At 46.7% G+C, this 15566-nt stretch overlaps 9 protein-coding genes across 9 annotated transcripts; 6 read left to right on the plus strand and 3 right to left on the minus strand.

Annotated features, from left to right (window-relative positions):
* Positions 1-187: 187 nt before the first annotated feature.
* Positions 188-604, plus strand: Bathy15g00700 (unknown protein; the record flags this gene model as incomplete). The annotated part of the gene is made up of 1 exon (XM_007508838.1): positions 188-604. The coding sequence occupies one exon, from the start codon at positions 188-190 to the stop codon at positions 602-604; it is 417 nt and encodes a 138-aa protein (XP_007508900.1).
* A 546-nt stretch (positions 605-1150) lies between these two features.
* Bathy15g00710 (predicted protein) lies at positions 1151-3073 on the plus strand (the record flags this gene model as incomplete). Its single annotated transcript, XM_007508844.1, has 1 exon — positions 1151-3073. One exon carries the CDS (start codon positions 1151-1153, stop codon positions 3071-3073), a length of 1923 nt encoding a protein of 640 aa, XP_007508906.1.
* A 63-nt stretch (positions 3074-3136) lies between these two features.
* Bathy15g00720 (hypothetical protein PTSG_00864) lies at positions 3137-4693 on the minus strand (the record flags this gene model as incomplete). The annotated part of the gene is made up of 1 exon (XM_007508920.1): positions 3137-4693. One exon carries the CDS (start codon positions 4691-4693, stop codon positions 3137-3139), a length of 1557 nt encoding a protein of 518 aa, XP_007508982.1.
* Positions 4694-4998: 305 nt separating this feature from the next.
* On the plus strand, positions 4999-5242 carry Bathy15g00730 (the record flags this gene model as incomplete). Its single annotated transcript, XM_007508807.1, has 2 exons — positions 4999-5086; positions 5124-5242. 2 exons carry the CDS (start codon positions 4999-5001, stop codon positions 5240-5242), a joined length of 207 nt encoding a protein of 68 aa, XP_007508869.1.
* A 64-nt stretch (positions 5243-5306) lies between these two features.
* Bathy15g00740 (predicted protein) lies at positions 5307-7544 on the plus strand (the record flags this gene model as incomplete). The annotated part of the gene is made up of 1 exon (XM_007508817.1): positions 5307-7544. One exon carries the CDS (start codon positions 5307-5309, stop codon positions 7542-7544), a length of 2238 nt encoding a protein of 745 aa, XP_007508879.1.
* Positions 7545-7645: 101 nt separating this feature from the next.
* Positions 7646-8818, minus strand: Bathy15g00750 (ribosomal RNA assembly protein mis3; the record flags this gene model as incomplete). Its single annotated transcript, XM_007508837.1, has 1 exon — positions 7646-8818. One exon carries the CDS (start codon positions 8816-8818, stop codon positions 7646-7648), a length of 1173 nt encoding a protein of 390 aa, XP_007508899.1.
* A 436-nt stretch (positions 8819-9254) lies between these two features.
* On the plus strand, positions 9255-10367 carry Bathy15g00760 (serine acetyltransferase; the record flags this gene model as incomplete). The annotated part of the gene is made up of 1 exon (XM_007508900.1): positions 9255-10367. The coding sequence occupies one exon, from the start codon at positions 9255-9257 to the stop codon at positions 10365-10367; it is 1113 nt and encodes a 370-aa protein (XP_007508962.1).
* Positions 10368-10478: 111 nt separating this feature from the next.
* Bathy15g00770 (predicted protein) lies at positions 10479-11610 on the minus strand (the record flags this gene model as incomplete). The annotated part of the gene is made up of 2 exons (XM_007508906.1): positions 10479-10518; positions 10568-11610. The coding sequence occupies 2 exons, from the start codon at positions 11608-11610 to the stop codon at positions 10479-10481; spliced, it is 1083 nt and encodes a 360-aa protein (XP_007508968.1).
* A 620-nt stretch (positions 11611-12230) lies between these two features.
* On the plus strand, positions 12231-15458 carry Bathy15g00780 (predicted protein; the record flags this gene model as incomplete). The annotated part of the gene is made up of 1 exon (XM_007508719.1): positions 12231-15458. The coding sequence occupies one exon, from the start codon at positions 12231-12233 to the stop codon at positions 15456-15458; it is 3228 nt and encodes a 1075-aa protein (XP_007508781.1).
* Positions 15459-15566: the final 108 nt, after the last annotated feature.

A 15566-nucleotide genomic window follows, 5' to 3' on the forward strand; every position in this document is an offset into this window, starting at 1 on the left:
TGATGAGAGAGAAGGAAGGAGCGTGTTGTTGTTGTGAATGACTTGACCTTTTTTCAAGAAATTATAATTTTTGAAAAAACGCATAAATTTTCATTTTGCATAAAAAAGACTCCACAATCCATCAATAACAACATTAACAAACACACACAGAGATATATAATATATACGTAATGAAACGATGATGATGATGAACAGACGACATAATAAAGGATTTGGACGACAGAAAATGAAAGAGAAAGAGAAGAAGACGAAGAAGAAAAAGAAAGAAGAAGAAAACAAACTGATTCGAGAGAGTGAAGAAAACTCGTCGTCTCTGTCGTCGAAAGACGAAGCGCATTCGACACAAAACATTCTCGTGACAAATGTGAAAAGAAAGAGCGCGGACTACGACGAGGACAAAGACGCGCACACGACGACGTGTAGGACAACAACGACAACGACAACGACAACGAGCGCGAATACGACGAGAAATTGCAGAATATGCATGTGCGAAGAGTCGCGGTCGATGCCGTTCGTGCAACTCGGGTGTACCTGCAAAGGCGCGATGGCGTTCGCTCACAAGGTACTAAAACGCTTTTTTTCGTCAAAGTACCTACCGTTTTGATTTTCTTCTCTCTCTCTTTTTCCTGCTGTTTGTGCTGACAATGGCATTCAAAATCATTCTTCATATAACCTCTTAAACTACAGAAATGCGCGAAATCGTGGTTCATTCCACTCGCGCAAGGAAAAGCGGAAGGGTTAGCGTTAGACAGAAACTGGGCGCTGCGATGGTTTTGTCGGTGCGAGATATGTGGCCACAACTTGGACGAGCGCTTCGTCGAAGAGTTAGTGTTGAGTTGCCAGGAGAGATTGAAAAGGGGAAGCACAGAAGAAGAGGTGAGATGCGGTGCGTGATGCTGCTCACAAAGTCCTAATCGTACTACTATTATTACTACTACTCATTTGATCTGTGTTTTATATCTACACCGTTGTTGTTGTTTATATATACGAATAGTATCAAAATCTCTTCATTTCCAAACACACACCTAACTCTCATTTAATCAAGAAAGCAGCAACCATTATTTTAGCGCGACAACGACAAGCGGCTCGCGAGGCTGCCGCCAGACAACAGCAGCAAGAACAACAACAACACGGTTGTTCCAATGAGAAAATGATGTATGCTACTACTACTACTACACTCGTCGTCCCGTTCACGGATGAAGTCGGTTCCCCGCATTGGCAGCGCAAGATGGAAATGTTAACCGAATGCGAGACGACGAATTATATCGATTTAACGACCGCGAACAGTTGCGAAATGCTCCTCAGAGCGTGCAGGATTTCTTGTTTGGATGAGAAAGAGATGTATTTTGAACCGAGAGAGACGTGGGGGAAAGTCATTCTCGGGGACAAAGGAGAAAGGATCGCTTTTGAACAACAACAACAACAACAACAGAATTCGCCGCCAACAACCTCCAATAACAACAAAACTTTTTTCGTATCGCCGAGAAACGAGACGTCAGCGCACGCCATGGCGCAGACTCTGTTGATGCCAGCAAACGAGAACGAATGTAATAACAATAATAGCAATAGCAGCGAGGAATATCCGCTACCACCGCTAGAGTTACGACAGCGCGTTTTAGAACAGTTGAGAAGTATTCGAGTACAGACGCTCGAGAAAGACGCGAAGGACTTTGAAGACATCGAACGAGCGAGGAGGCAAGGAATTCCCACATCCACGTCGGCATCAGTGGTTTGTAAGATTGAAACGAAAGGGTATGCGGTAGCTTTAACGAAGTGGGCCGCTTCACAAGGCAAAGATGCGAACGTGTCTAAGGTTGCACCGTGTTTACTTTCTTCCATGAACGACGCGAGGGGTTTATGCGCGACCGAAGATATTCGGGCCGGCGAGAACATATTAGAAATTCCACGACGAATGCTTTTAGACGCGGGGACGATATGTATCAGCGAACAAGGACCATTTGGTGACTTATTAAGAATACTAGAACGGTGCGGTGCGGATACCATCATGACGTTGTGGATTATGAAGGAGCGAATGAAAATGAAGACGAAACAAGAGACGTTTTGGAGCTTATATTTCCTTTCGCTTCCAGATGGGAGTCAAAAGCTGACGCCGTTATCTTGGCCTGAAGATATTGTGAGAGTCGGTCTAGGTAACACGCCAATTTTTGAAACCGTCATGCATGAGAGACAGAAAGTGCGCAATGGCTACGACGCTTTACTGCCTTCGCTTTTAGCCAATTGCCCGGAATCATTTGAAGGAAACCAGGAAGAGTTTTGGTCCTACGACCAGTACATTTCTGCGTTAGAATTGTGGATGTCGTATGCAATGACTGTGAAACCGGTGCATAATTCTGATTCGGGAACAATCGATGTCTTATCGCCAGTGGCTTTCTTTTGTAATCACGGGATCTATCCGCACTGCGTGCACTACTCCCAGTTGCGACTCTCGGACGAGTGTTTGGTATTTCCAGCTATGCGAGACATTGAGAAGAACGAAGAGATTATGCTTTCCTACGGCGCGAAATCCAATGGAGAACTCTTGCTATTCTATGGATTTTGCATAGACGATAATCCGTACGATTCGATCGATATCACCTTAGATTTCGATTCGCTGAACGGTGTGGAAAAACCAGAAGTACGAAAGAGAAGAGAAGAGCTTTTGGTAAAACACGATTTGACGCTCAATCACGCGATACGTAAGAACGCAGAGTTACCAATAGATTTAATAGCTACTATTCGCATTCTATGTTGCGAAAAAGAGCTCGTGTTTCTCTACGATGGCGATCCGAAAGCGAGAGAGATTTCGATGTTATCTGAGTCGAAAGCGAGCGACGCGCTCTTCACGGCTTTGAGCGCGATACGAAGTAGCATGTCGAGTGCAGACGCGATAGAGCATCGGGCGCCGGAGGAATGGCGCGCAGCAAATCAACACTACTTGAACGAGTGTAAAAAATATATTAGAGGTTTGTTTCAAACGATTGATGTGGCGTTAGAACAAGTTTCGATGTGGCGCCAAACGAGCTCGCTCGCGGCGAAGAAATTAGGAAAGCGAACCCACCGGGACTTCCTTTAGCTTAAATTTACTATTTCTAATTACAGTTGAATATACCGTTACCAGTATTTAATCATAACTCAATTAATCTGGAAGACGCATGCGAACTAACGTGGCGCGTATGCCTTCCGTGACGCCTTTACTATCGAAACCTTTCATGATGAACGTGGAATACACAATCAACGCCTCGTACTCGATTTCTCCTTCCTCGTCGACTATATCTTGACCTCTCGATTCTCTACCGCTATACGTAAACTTTGGCAAAGGAATTAGCGTCGGGTAATGATGTCTCAATCCCGGTTTAATGCCTTCTTCGATCGATGCCAGTCGGGTCCAGGATTTCCCGTTATCGTGCGAAACGATCAAACGCAACTTAGACCTCGATCTTCGATACGGTTGCGGCAACTCTTTGTGGTCGTTCATCACGGCAACGATCCAGTTTTTACCTCCACCATCCGCTCGATATCTTCCACTCGGTCCAAACGTTTTCATCGTTAACTTTGCGTTTGGATTTGGCAACGCGAGGACTGGTTTCGCTTTGTGTTCCCACGTCGCGCCTAAATCGTTCGAGTCTATTCTAAAAACGTGTCCAGCGGCAGTTCGACAAAACATCGCTATTCTATTCACGCTAATATTATTGTTGTGATCATTTTCATCGCCGCCGCCGCCGCCACCGTTATTCGTCGCTTTCGAAGTCAACTCTACAACGCTTTGCTCAATCAACCACGTGTTTGGCAACGTAATCGACCCTTGCGCTTTCCAAGTCTTCCCTTTATCTTTTGAAATCAACACCCCAGCCGATGGAGACACTTCCGTGTTGTCGCATCTACCTCTCTCTCTCCAAAATGGTAATATCCACGTCTTTTGGTCTCTCGTCACCGTCACCGTATTAGCAATCACTTTATTAATGTTCCCTTTGGAATACGGTAATATGGTCTCCGGCGCCGACCATTTCTGCGTCTCGGGATCCAGCTCGATAACCTTGACGTCCCCTCCAGGTGCTCGACAATTCTTCGTCGACTGCGAGTAAAACAAAAACGTTTTCCCAGTTTCCGCGCACGTGTGCAACACCGGCGACCACACCACTCCTAATTCGCTCGACCCGGGACCTCCTCCTCCCGCCGTCGGCGCTCTCACGACTTTACCGAAACTAATCTTGTCCTCTGATTTTCTCTCTCCGTACGCGAACGCGATGTGTTGGTCCGGTTTCCCTTCACCTTCTTTACTCGTTTGAAACGCCACTAACACTGTCCCGTTCGCCATCACGGTTGCCATTGCCATGTGCGCGTACCCGTCGCCGTGTTTCCCACTGACGATCCATTGTTTCTTCCCTCTGATTTCCGCGTGCGGATGAAACCGTTTGTGCAACTCTCTGTGCATGGTGTTCTTCTCCGACAAGTCCGGGTGTATCTCCACCCACACGTCCGAGTCATCTCTCCGTAAAATCGTCTTCGCGTCGTCGTCGCCGTTCGCTTTCAACACGAGTAGTATGACAAAACCGAGCGCAATGGCTAAGCACCACGTGCCGATGCCGGGTTTTTGTTTTCTCTTCCTCGAGAGTATCACAGAAGTCCCGTCGGCGTTGTAGTACCTCTTCCCGGTGTAATACGGCAAAGAAGTGCTTCCTCCTTTTGATACCATTCTTCTTCTTCTTCTTATTAGACTAGAGTATGCAGTACTCTCCTCCTCTCATTCTTCACTCCTTTTTCTCTCGTATTCCCCTCTCGACCAGGAAAGAGAAGTGAAGAGAGGAAGACACGAACAAAAAAGGCGTTTTGCTTCAAAGGGTAAAAATTAGGGTTGAGTAAGTCTTCCCCCTTGCTTGATTGACCAAAAAGAGTCCTTCTTTTTAAAAAAAGAGCATCTGATTTCACACGAACGAGAAACCGTACGAGTGCGATGTCTGCGATAAAGCTTTTCGTCAACTTGGTAATTTGAAAAGCCACATGCGTATTCACACGAACGAGAAACCGTACGAATGCGATGTGTGCGAGAAGCGTTTTACTCAATCTGGTCATTTGAAAACCCACACGCGTACTCATCGTTAGCTCTTTCATCACAGGACCAACAGTGTACATACATACATACCAGTACCCCGAAAAAGTACATCAGTCCCTTCACCTCATCACCGAAGAAGAGAAAATTTTCCTCTTCTTCTTCTTCAGCTCTTTTTACATCGTCAGATTTTAAAAACACACTCGGAGTGCGAAACACTTTTGTAGGAAGAAGAGGAGGAGTATTATTATTGATTGAAATGGCACCACCGAGGAAAAAACGCTTAGTACTCTTAGTGGACATCGGGGCCATCGGCCACGCGTCGAACCGATCTCGATTCGTCTCCGTCGTCACGGCGAGTAAAATCGTCGCCAGTCTTCATTTGCACAAGAAAACGGACGAAGTGGTGGTTGTTTTTATCGGGAGTTCTGAGACGAGAAACAGATTGTACGACGAAGAGAATAACGACGACGAAGATGACGAAGATAAATATTACGCAAACGTGGAAGTGCTCGGTGAATTAAAAGTCCACTCGTCGATGGAGTATTCGAAAGAAGTCGAAGACCGAGCGCGAGAATTCGACGAAGACGAGGAAGAAGATGTAACAAAAACGAAGAACAAAACGAAGGAGAACAAAAAGTACGAACACAGAGGCGATATTTTAGACGCGTTGACAATCGCGTGCGATATCCTCGCGCAAAGAATGGAAGCGATGCAAGGGAAAACGGCGAAGATTGCAAACGAGATTTTGTTGCTCTCGCCGTGCGCGGAAGACGCGTTGGGCGAAGGCTCGCTGGATGAGAACGAGTTCGCGAGAGACTTGGTGCGCGTTATGAAGGAGAAGGAGATCACGTTGAGCGTCGGCGTCGGGATTGTCGATAGTGGTGGAAAAGAAGAAGGAGAAGAACAACAGAAGCGAATAGGAGATACTTCTACTAATACCAATACGAACGAACCGAAAGTAAAAGTAGTGAAACTTCTCGCCGAGATGGTTAAACAAACCAACGGCCAAATCGAACCGGCAATGGATGCGATTATAGGAAGACTCATGCGCACGAAAACGCCAACGACGACGTTTCGCGGGAACTTATCGTTCGGTAAACTTGGGAAAGAGTCGTATTTATCCATTCCAATTTGGGCGTACAAGCAAACCATGGAGGCAACCGCGGAAACGATGAAACCGTACGGCGCGTTTGAAGGCCAAGATTTGTTGCGAGACGTGCAATATAAGAACATTTCAAAGATTGATGGCGACGAGATCCCCGCAGAGCAACGGGTTCGGTGTTACAAGTACGGAAAGCAAAGCATACCGATGGACGAGTCCGTGGAGCGACAGTTCGGAGCAGAGAAAATGAAGAAAGGAGTAGAAATTATAGGCACCGTCGATTTGAAATACGTGCCTTTTTGGTTGACCACGGAAGAGCCGATGATGTTTTGCGCGTGGCCGGAATTGACGGAAGACGAGAAGGCTGGGATACATACGGATGAATATCAGAAAGCGTGTCAAGCGTTGTCGGCGTTTGCAAGAGCGTTGGATAAGAAAGGTAAGTGCGCATTGTGCCGCGCGTGTTTTAGAGAAGGTAGCGGGATACACTTTGGCGCATTGACGCCTAAATTCCTTCCTGAGGGCGATTTTCTCTTATTTTCACCGTTACCGTACGCGGAAGATTGGCGAGCGGACCAAGTGTTTCGAGAGAACGAAGAGTTGGAAGAGTTACCAAAAATCGATCAACACAGATTGAACATCGTCGGAAGTCTAATCGATTCCATGACTTTGCCTCCGAGCGAAAACGCAAACACGCGAATGAGCGTTTCTGTGAAAGGCTTAGTTGAAAAAGCGAAGAAAAAGATCCGCGTGATGCGACCGTGGGAAATGGCTAACCCGAATTTGTTGCGAATGAGCCAAATGTTGGCTGAAAAAGCTTTGGATCCGGATACTGCGTTTAAAACGGTAAAAAAGTCGCACTCGTTGCCCGGAGCGGACGAATACTTCGCGGAGAAGTATAAACATTTGCCGAGAAATTCAGCCATCGGTCAACTTCCCGACGCCGAAAACGCTGCGAAGAGAATCAAAACGTCGTTTAAATTAATCAGTCGAGATGAACTCGTGGACGAAGAGGAGAAGAAAGAAACAATAGCTCTTCCTACCATCCAAGAGCCAAAAGACGACGAAGACGACGAGGGCGCGAAGAAAGCTGCCGCCGATGTCGACGGTGGTGATGCGGCAATCGTACTCATCGAAGATACGGACGACGACGAAAAGGAAGACGACGAAGAGGTTCCCTTGACGCAACCAAAACCATCCGAGACCGTTTGGCCATCGTCTGAAACAGTCGGTGAGAAGAAGATCTCACCTGCAATGGCTTCGGCTGAGAAGCAATTGAAAGAAAGACGAAAAGAAGAAGCGGATAAAGAGAACGAAAAAGAAAAACAAGAACAACAACAAGAGGAGGAGGAAGAAGAAAACGAGGAAGATTTGTTCGAAGACATGGATTAAGAAGTAATTAGTAGTAGTAGTAGTAGTAGTAGTAGTTACATTTAGAGATACACTAAGCAGCAGCGACAGTAGCAACGAGCGAGCGCACACGAATAAATTCTTTACATCATGTACTTCTCGTCGCCTTCGTCCTCTTTGCTTTTCTTTTTCTTCTTCTCCGAAGCGTCTTTCTTCAAGCGCTTGACTGCGTCTAAGGTGCTTTCGTCGTCGTCGTCCTTCTTCGACGACTTTTTCTTGTCCTTCTTATCCTTCTTTTTGTCTTTCTTCTTCTTCTTCAAATCCTCCTCTCGCATCAAATCCTCCTTCGGCGCGATGAATGCCTCCTCTCTCCTTCTCTTGTTCTTCTCGATGCCTTCTTTTTGCTTCTCCAACTTCTCTTGCGCTTTCTTCATCTGCTTCGCCTCTTGCGATAAGAAGTACTCCCCGGATTCAATCTGTAAATCAATCTTCGAAGGCATTTGCGCCGGCGGAAAGACACTTCTCGCTTTCTTCTCCTTCACGTACTCTGGTTTCTTTCTCTTCACGTTCTTCTTCTTAAACTTTGGTAAAAATCGATCCCAGCTTTGATTTTTCAACTCGGGATCTTTCTCCAACTCTCTCTTAATCATCAACTCTTTGATGTGATAAATCGGATGGACGTTCTTCATCGCATCTTCGACAATCTTCCTGCACGTTTTCAAACCTTTAAACGACCCCATCGCGCTCACCGTGTTCCCTTGAATCAACACGTAACAATCCGTTAACATCTCAATCGCTTTCAACGTCGAGCCGTTCGGGCCGACCAAACGCTGTCTTCGTTTCACGAACCGTTCTTTATTTCTCACTAAACCTCCAATCTTAATCACGTCGCACTGCGTGTCATCGCTCAGAACTTTCAACGCCTGCGGAGCAGGAACCGATCGAGATAAAAGTTTAATCAAATCTCTCGCTTTGATGATAATGTACGGATCCCACGTCTTCCTCGTCGTCCGCACCGTCATCGACCCTTCGACTAAATTCAACTCGCACCCGACGCCGACATCTTTCAAAGCTTTCGTTATCGACGGCCACACGTCTCTCAAATACTTCTCCCTGTATTTCGGGAACAAAGTCGCGAACGAGGATTCGTCCAACAATCCGTGCGGGTTATCTTCTTTCGTGAACTTTGGCACGTCCCAGTGATCGATCCCGGCGTGGTCCCACGGTTTCTCGCGTCGGTACCGTCCTTTTTTCCCTTGATTTTGTTCCTGTTCTTCCTCCGGGGCGACATTAATGTTGTTTTCTACTTCTGCCATCTTCGTTAAAACTTCTTCGCGCGTATACAAACAAGCTCTTTCCTCTACTAAGCAGCAGTCGTTTTATCTTTATGATCTCGATGTTATAATAACGATACAACAGATGTTATTAGATGCTCCTTTATATCCGCTCTTGCTTTAGAGTGAATGAAGCATTTTCGAGCCGCCAAAAACACCTGCCAAAAAGCTTGCTTTTTTTGCAAAATTGAGAAAAAATTCGTCATTTTATTACTTCACACGGATAAACGTTTGTGTGTTGTATCTCTTTCTTCTTCCTCTTTGTCTTTGTCTTCGCTCGAAAAAGCGATCCTATCTGAGCTGCTCTTTTTCTCCTCTTGAAGCGATGATGATGAGAGCGAGGAGTTCGTTCGGGTGTTCGACGTCGTCGTCGTCGTCGTCGTTCGCATTGCCCTTTTTGACGACGGGGAAGAATCGAATGGGATTAAAGCGCTTCAATAATACTAATAACAAAAAGAACAACAACAACAACAAGAGTAGCGTTGTTAGTATTCGAGCGGGGAAGAAGAAATCGTCCTCTTCTTCATTCGAACAACTTCCAGAACTCACCGAGGACGAAACCGCGAAGAAATGGGCGGGAGAATCCAACGACTCGCCAACGATTGTGAGTAAAAAAGAGAGTGGCAGAGGTGATGCGACAAATCCTACGACGAGTTCTACGAGAAAGTTGAGAAAAAAAGAAGACGCGATAGAGCAGGACGTGTTAGAAGGCGAGGCATGTTTGTTGGGAGACGGGATATGGGAAAAGTTATGCGAAGAAGCAAAGATGGAGATTGAATTAGAACCCGCGTTGGCGTCGTATTTGTATTCCACGATCCTCTCGCATAAGGAGATGTCGGACGCGTTGGCGTTTGTGTTGGCGAACAAACTCGGGTCGTCTGTCTTGTTGGATTCGCAACTGTTGGAGCTGTTTTCGAAGTGTTATCGGGAAGATCCGGAGTTGGTACAATGCGCGATTGCAGATATGCAAGCGGTGTTGGAAAGAGATCCAGCGTGCGATAAGTACGTGATGATTTTGTTGTATTTTAAAGGCTTTCAGGCGTTGCAAGCGCAAAGAATCGCGCACTCGTTGTGGTCGAAAGGGAGACAGTCGTTGGCGTTGTTGTTGCAGCATAGGGTTTCGGAGGCATTTCATGTCGATGCGCATCCTGCCGCGAAAATTGGAAAAGGGGTTATGATTGATCACGCGACTGGGGTAGTTATTGGGGAAACCGCGGTAGTTGGGAATAACGTGTCTATCTTACACAACGTTACGTTAGGCGGGACCGGGACGACGGACGGAGATAGGCACCCGAAAATTGGCGACGGGGTAGTTTTAGGTGCCGGGGCGACCATTTTAGGACCAGTGATTGTTGGTACGAACGTGAAGATTGGCGCAGGGAGCGTTGTGCTGCAAGATATTCCGGATAACTCCGTCGCGGTAGGAATTCCAGCAAAAATTTTACGAAGAGAGCGAAGCGAGGAGGTGATCGAGCCGAGTTTATCGATGGACCAGACAGACTTTTTAGAGGGATGGGACTTTACTATATAGAACGTTATTTATTTTCATTGTTACAATTGCTACTATTATTGCTATTATTATGAGAAACAAACTCCGAGAGGCGGACAGCGAACGAATCGACGTACGAAGAGTGTCGCGCGCCTATATTGAACAACACATCCGGCGACGACGCTCTCGTAAACTTTTCATCAAACATCTTTTCATGATACATGTTTATTCTATAGAGATACTCTCCTTCTTTTCCCCCAACTCCTGTTGTGCTTCCTCTCTTTTCTCGTATGATTTTGGCCATAATTTGAGGCGGTTCAAACTCCGGCAAGTGTCCGAGTAAATTTACGTTGAGCATCGGTCCTATGTGAAGACCAAACGTCGACGGAACGAAAATGTGCTGGTAAAAATCAAACGTATACACGAGTTCTGGCAAAAACTCGTATTTAGAACCAAACTCTGGACTGTTGAAGAGTCTCTTCCTCTGCTTTGATGAAATAGCACTCTCACAACGATCAAACGCCTTTCCTAATAATCGAGTATTTTCCGCAAACGAGGTGGCTGTCGTCACGTCCGGTTCCTCCCCAGGAACATCTGCTCGCAAAACCTGCGCAGTCGCGCACAACGGCGCGTAAATGAAAGGCTTATTTCCAGTAATATTCGCTTCCAAACCAGGCGTCAGTTTTCGAATTACTTTCAAAGCGGTCGACACGAGCCATCTCGCGGGTATTCTTCGAAACCGGCTCTCGAACTCGTGCCCGGTGACTACCTCGGAGCACTTGATGCCTTTTCGTAAAAATCTTCCTTGCACGACTGTTTGAAACGTGCGTTTCTTATTCGCGAAATACTTCTTCGTCACGTCATTGCCTTCTTCATCTCCTTCTCTCGATGGAACGTCTCGACATCGAACCAAAAGTTTACCCGCGAACGCGTTTGTGCGTATTTCAATACCCCTCGTATCGTTTATCGGTAACTCTTCATCGATCGTCGCCGATGACAGAGCGTTTTCCAACCGCAAAGGTCCATGCGTCCACTTAGAAACTCCTCCTCTGAACAACGCTGGTTTCGATGACGAGAACGAAGAAGAAAACGGAGCAGCGGCAGCCTCTCTTCCGCCGTTGTGTTCCTTCTCTTCGACGAAAACCTCGTTGGCGTCGAACCACACTTCTTCTTCTTCTTCTTCTTTGTCTTCTTTTACTTTTTCGACGGATGATCGCGCAAAATCATCACCACTCGCGGCGGCGGCGTCACTTCTTCTTCGGCAAGATAAGCAAAAGCATCGCATGCTGCTGCTGCTGCTGATAATGATGATACTAATGTGGTGCTCTCGTGTATGAGTGGATATTTTATCCCGGGGCCTAAAAATACACCAAAGTCCAAACTCTTTTTTTTTCGCTCTTTAAACTCTTCTCACTTTATGGATGGAGGAGAGACGTGTCACTTCGTCCAAAGAAAATAAAAAACACCAGCGCCGTTCTCCGCGCGCAAGTTCGAATTTTGACCACCGGTTTCTCGCTCATGCTTCATACTTCAACAAACAACAACAACAGTAGTAGTGGTAACATATATCATCGCTTCTTTGATTGGGTTTAGATCCTTAATTTACGCATCGTGTGTGTACTGTTTCCAACCTCCAACATTGATTTTTGCAAATTTGAGCACATTCATGCGAGAGAAAAAGAATAAAAAGAAATGGTGCCGAAATTGCCCCCTCTTTTGATGAAAAAAACTTCTTGTTTTTCTGTTTTGTTTCATCACACACGACGACAAATAATATTCAAATACCACACACGTGTTCTGTATACTCTCGTCTCGTATCTGTTGTATATACGTTTTGCCAATCAAAACCTCTCTCTCTCTCTCTCTTTCTCTCTCTCTCTCTCTTTCTCTCTCATTGATTAATACATGACTGGTGGAGCAAAACGAGAGGCAGAATCTTTGAACGATAGTAGTAAAAACCACGACGACGACGCTTTAAAGAAGAAAAAGAAGGTTGAAGAAAACATCGTCGTCGTCACGACGATGAGTAATACGAATGAAAATAAGATCGATGAGGATTTACACTCTCGACAATTGGCCGTGTACGGACGCGAATCCTTTCGAAAACTAGTGGGCGCGAAAGTATTAATTTCCGGTTTGAACGGCTTAGGCGCGGAAGTCGCGAAGAACGTCATCTTAGCCGGGGTGAAGAAGGTCACTTTGAGCGATGATTGCGACGCGACGATGAGCGATCTGGCGAGTCAGTTTTATTTGACTGAGGAAGATTGCGGGAAAAATCGAGCGGAATCGTGCGCAGCGAAACTGCAAGAGTTGAATCCAGCCGTGGAAGTGGTGACGGTAATGACTAAAGATGTCACGGAAGACGTGCTGTTGGCGCACGACGTCGTGGTCGTGTGCGACTCGTCGTTGCACTCGCAACAAGACTGCGAAAAGTGGGACGAGATTTTACGCAAAGAGAAAGGCAAGGCGTTTATTAAAGGCGACACGAAAGGCGTGTTTGGGTCGGTGTTTTGTGATTTCGGGGATTCGTTTACGGTTGTCGATCAAGACGGGGAAGAGCCGAAGACGTGCATCATCGCTTCCATTTCCAACGAGCATCCGGCGTTGGTTACGTGTACGGACGACGAACGCGTCGAGTTAGAGGAAGGGGATTTGGTCACATTTTCAGAGGTGAAAGGGATGAACGAGTTGAACTCAATCAAGGAAGGAGTGAAGATCAAGTCGGTTAAAAAGCACGGGTTCGAGTTGGACATCGACGCGAGTAAGTTCTCGCAATACGTGGGTGGAGGCATCGCCACGCAAGTCAAGTTGCCGAAAGAGATGAAATTCAAATCTTTCGCGGACTCGTTGAAAGAACCGGGGGAGTTTTTGTTGTCTGATTTCGCAAAAATGGAGCGCTCGCCGCAAATTCACTTGATGTTTTTAACCTTAGAGGCGTGGAAAAGCAAGAACGGCGGTCAGTTACCGCAACCCGGGAGCGATGCGGATGCTGCCGTGTTCGTCGCGTTGGCGAAAGACGAAGTCAACGCGCAGTACAAATCGGTCGAAGAAGTGGACGAAAAATTATTCGCGACGTTTGCAAAGACGTGCAGAGGCGACATTTCGCCCATGGCAGCTATGTTTGGTGGCATCATCGGTCAAGAAGTCGTCAAAGCGTGCACCGGGAAGTTTACGCCGTTGAATCAGTTTTTCTATTTTGATTCGTGCGAATCGTTGCCGGAAAAGTTAGAAGAGGCGGATTTGAAACCGACTGGTTCTCGATACGACGGTCAAATCCAGTGTTTTGGACAAGCTACGCAGGCGATCATGGAGAAGCAAAATGTCTTTTTGGTCGGCGCGGGCGCGTTAGGATGTGAATTCATCAAGAACCTAGCGTTGATGGGCGTTTCCTGCGGCGCCTCGGGTGAAGGTAAACTCACCATCACCGACGACGACATCATAGAAAAGTCCAACTTATCGAGACAGTTCTTGTTTCGCGATTGGGACATTAAACAACCGAAATCGACGTGCGCGACGAATGCGGCAAAGAAAATCAACTCGAAGTTGAATGTCACCGCGTTGCAAAACCGAGTGAGTCCAGATACCGAAGAAGTCTTTGACGATGAGTTTTGGGGTGGTTTAGACGTCGTCGTGAACGCGTTGGATAACGTCAACGCGCGTTTATACGTCGACTCTCGATGCGTATACTTTGAGAAGCCGTTGCTAGAGTCTGGAACCTTAGGTACCAAGTGCAACACGCAAATGGTCGTTCCGCACTTGACGGAGAACTACGGCGCGTCCAGAGATCCCCCGGAGAAGTCTGCGCCCATGTGCACTTTGCACTCGTTCCCGCACAACATCGATCACTGCTTAACTTGGGCCCGATCAGAATTCGAAGGCTTGTTTGAAAAATCTCCTGCCGAGGCGAACGCGTACCTTTCCAAACCGGACGAATACGAGTCGAACGCGCGCGCGAACGCGGACGCGAGCATGCGCGAAAACGTTGAGAAAATTTCGCAGTGTCTCATTCACACGCGGTGCGCGACATTTCAAGAGTGCATCAACTGGGCGCGCTTACGATTTCAAGAATACTTCCACGATAGAGTCGCGCAATTGACGTTCACCTTTCCCGAAGACGCCGTGACGTCAACCGGGAACGCGTTCTGGTCCGCGCCGAAACGATTTCCGAAACCGGTCATCTTCTCCGAGAAGGACGACGGGCACGTCAATTTGCTCAAAGCCATGGCGATTTTGAAAGCTGAATTACACGGCGTTACCGTCGGTGTTCCATCCGCAGAAGTTCGAGGAGATGAGAAAGCGATGAATAAAATCGTTGTCGAGATGGCGGCGAAAGTAGAAGTCCCAGTGTTTGTACCGAAAGACGGCGTGAAGATTGAAACCGATCCGACCAAGAAAGAAGGCGACAACGATGATAACGGCATGGGTGGCGTCGAAGACGATCAAATCATCGACGATTTGCTCACGCAATTGAACAACGTGCGTACAAGTGACTTGAAAGGCGACGCGGAGTACCGCTTGTCCGTCATCGAGTTTGAAAAGGATGACGATACGAACTTCCACATGGAATGCATCGCCGGGTTGTCGAACATGCGCGCGCGAAACTACGACATTGCTGAAGTTGACAAGCTCCAAGCGAAGTTGATCGCTGGTAGAATCATTCCAGCTATTGCAACGACCACTGCTATGGCGACTGGTTTAGTCTGCTTGGAGTTGTACAAAGTCATTCACAAAGCTCCTTTGGAGAGCTTTAGAAACACTTTCGCCAACTTGGCGTTGCCGTTGTTTGCGATGGCTGAACCAATCGCGCCAAAGTTCCAAACGTACAAAGACGAAAAGTGGAGCTTGTGGTCGCGATGGATCATCGAGAAAGATTACACCGTGCGAGAACTTTTAAAATACTTCGAGGACAAGGAATTGGAGTGCTATTCTGTTTCCTACGGCCCGGCGTTGATTTACAACGCCATGTTTCCCAGACACAAAGAACGCATGGATCAAAAACTCTCTGAATTGGTACAAACGGTTGGGAAAATCACGTTCCCAGCGAAACGAAAGCACTTTGATTTAATAGCCGCCACGGAAACGACCGAAGGCGAAGATATCGACGTTCCGTTGATTTCAATCGTGTTTAGATAAAAAGAAAAATTACGTAAAAACAACACACAACACAGACACACATTTTAATATTAACCATACTTAGAACCTAATGAATCAAAATCCGATCCACACTGCATGTATCTACAA

This window comes from Bathycoccus prasinos (assembly GCF_002220235.1).
Source record: "Bathycoccus prasinos genomic : Chromosome_15".
Lineage (NCBI taxonomy): Eukaryota > Viridiplantae > Chlorophyta > Mamiellophyceae > Mamiellales > Bathycoccaceae > Bathycoccus > Bathycoccus prasinos.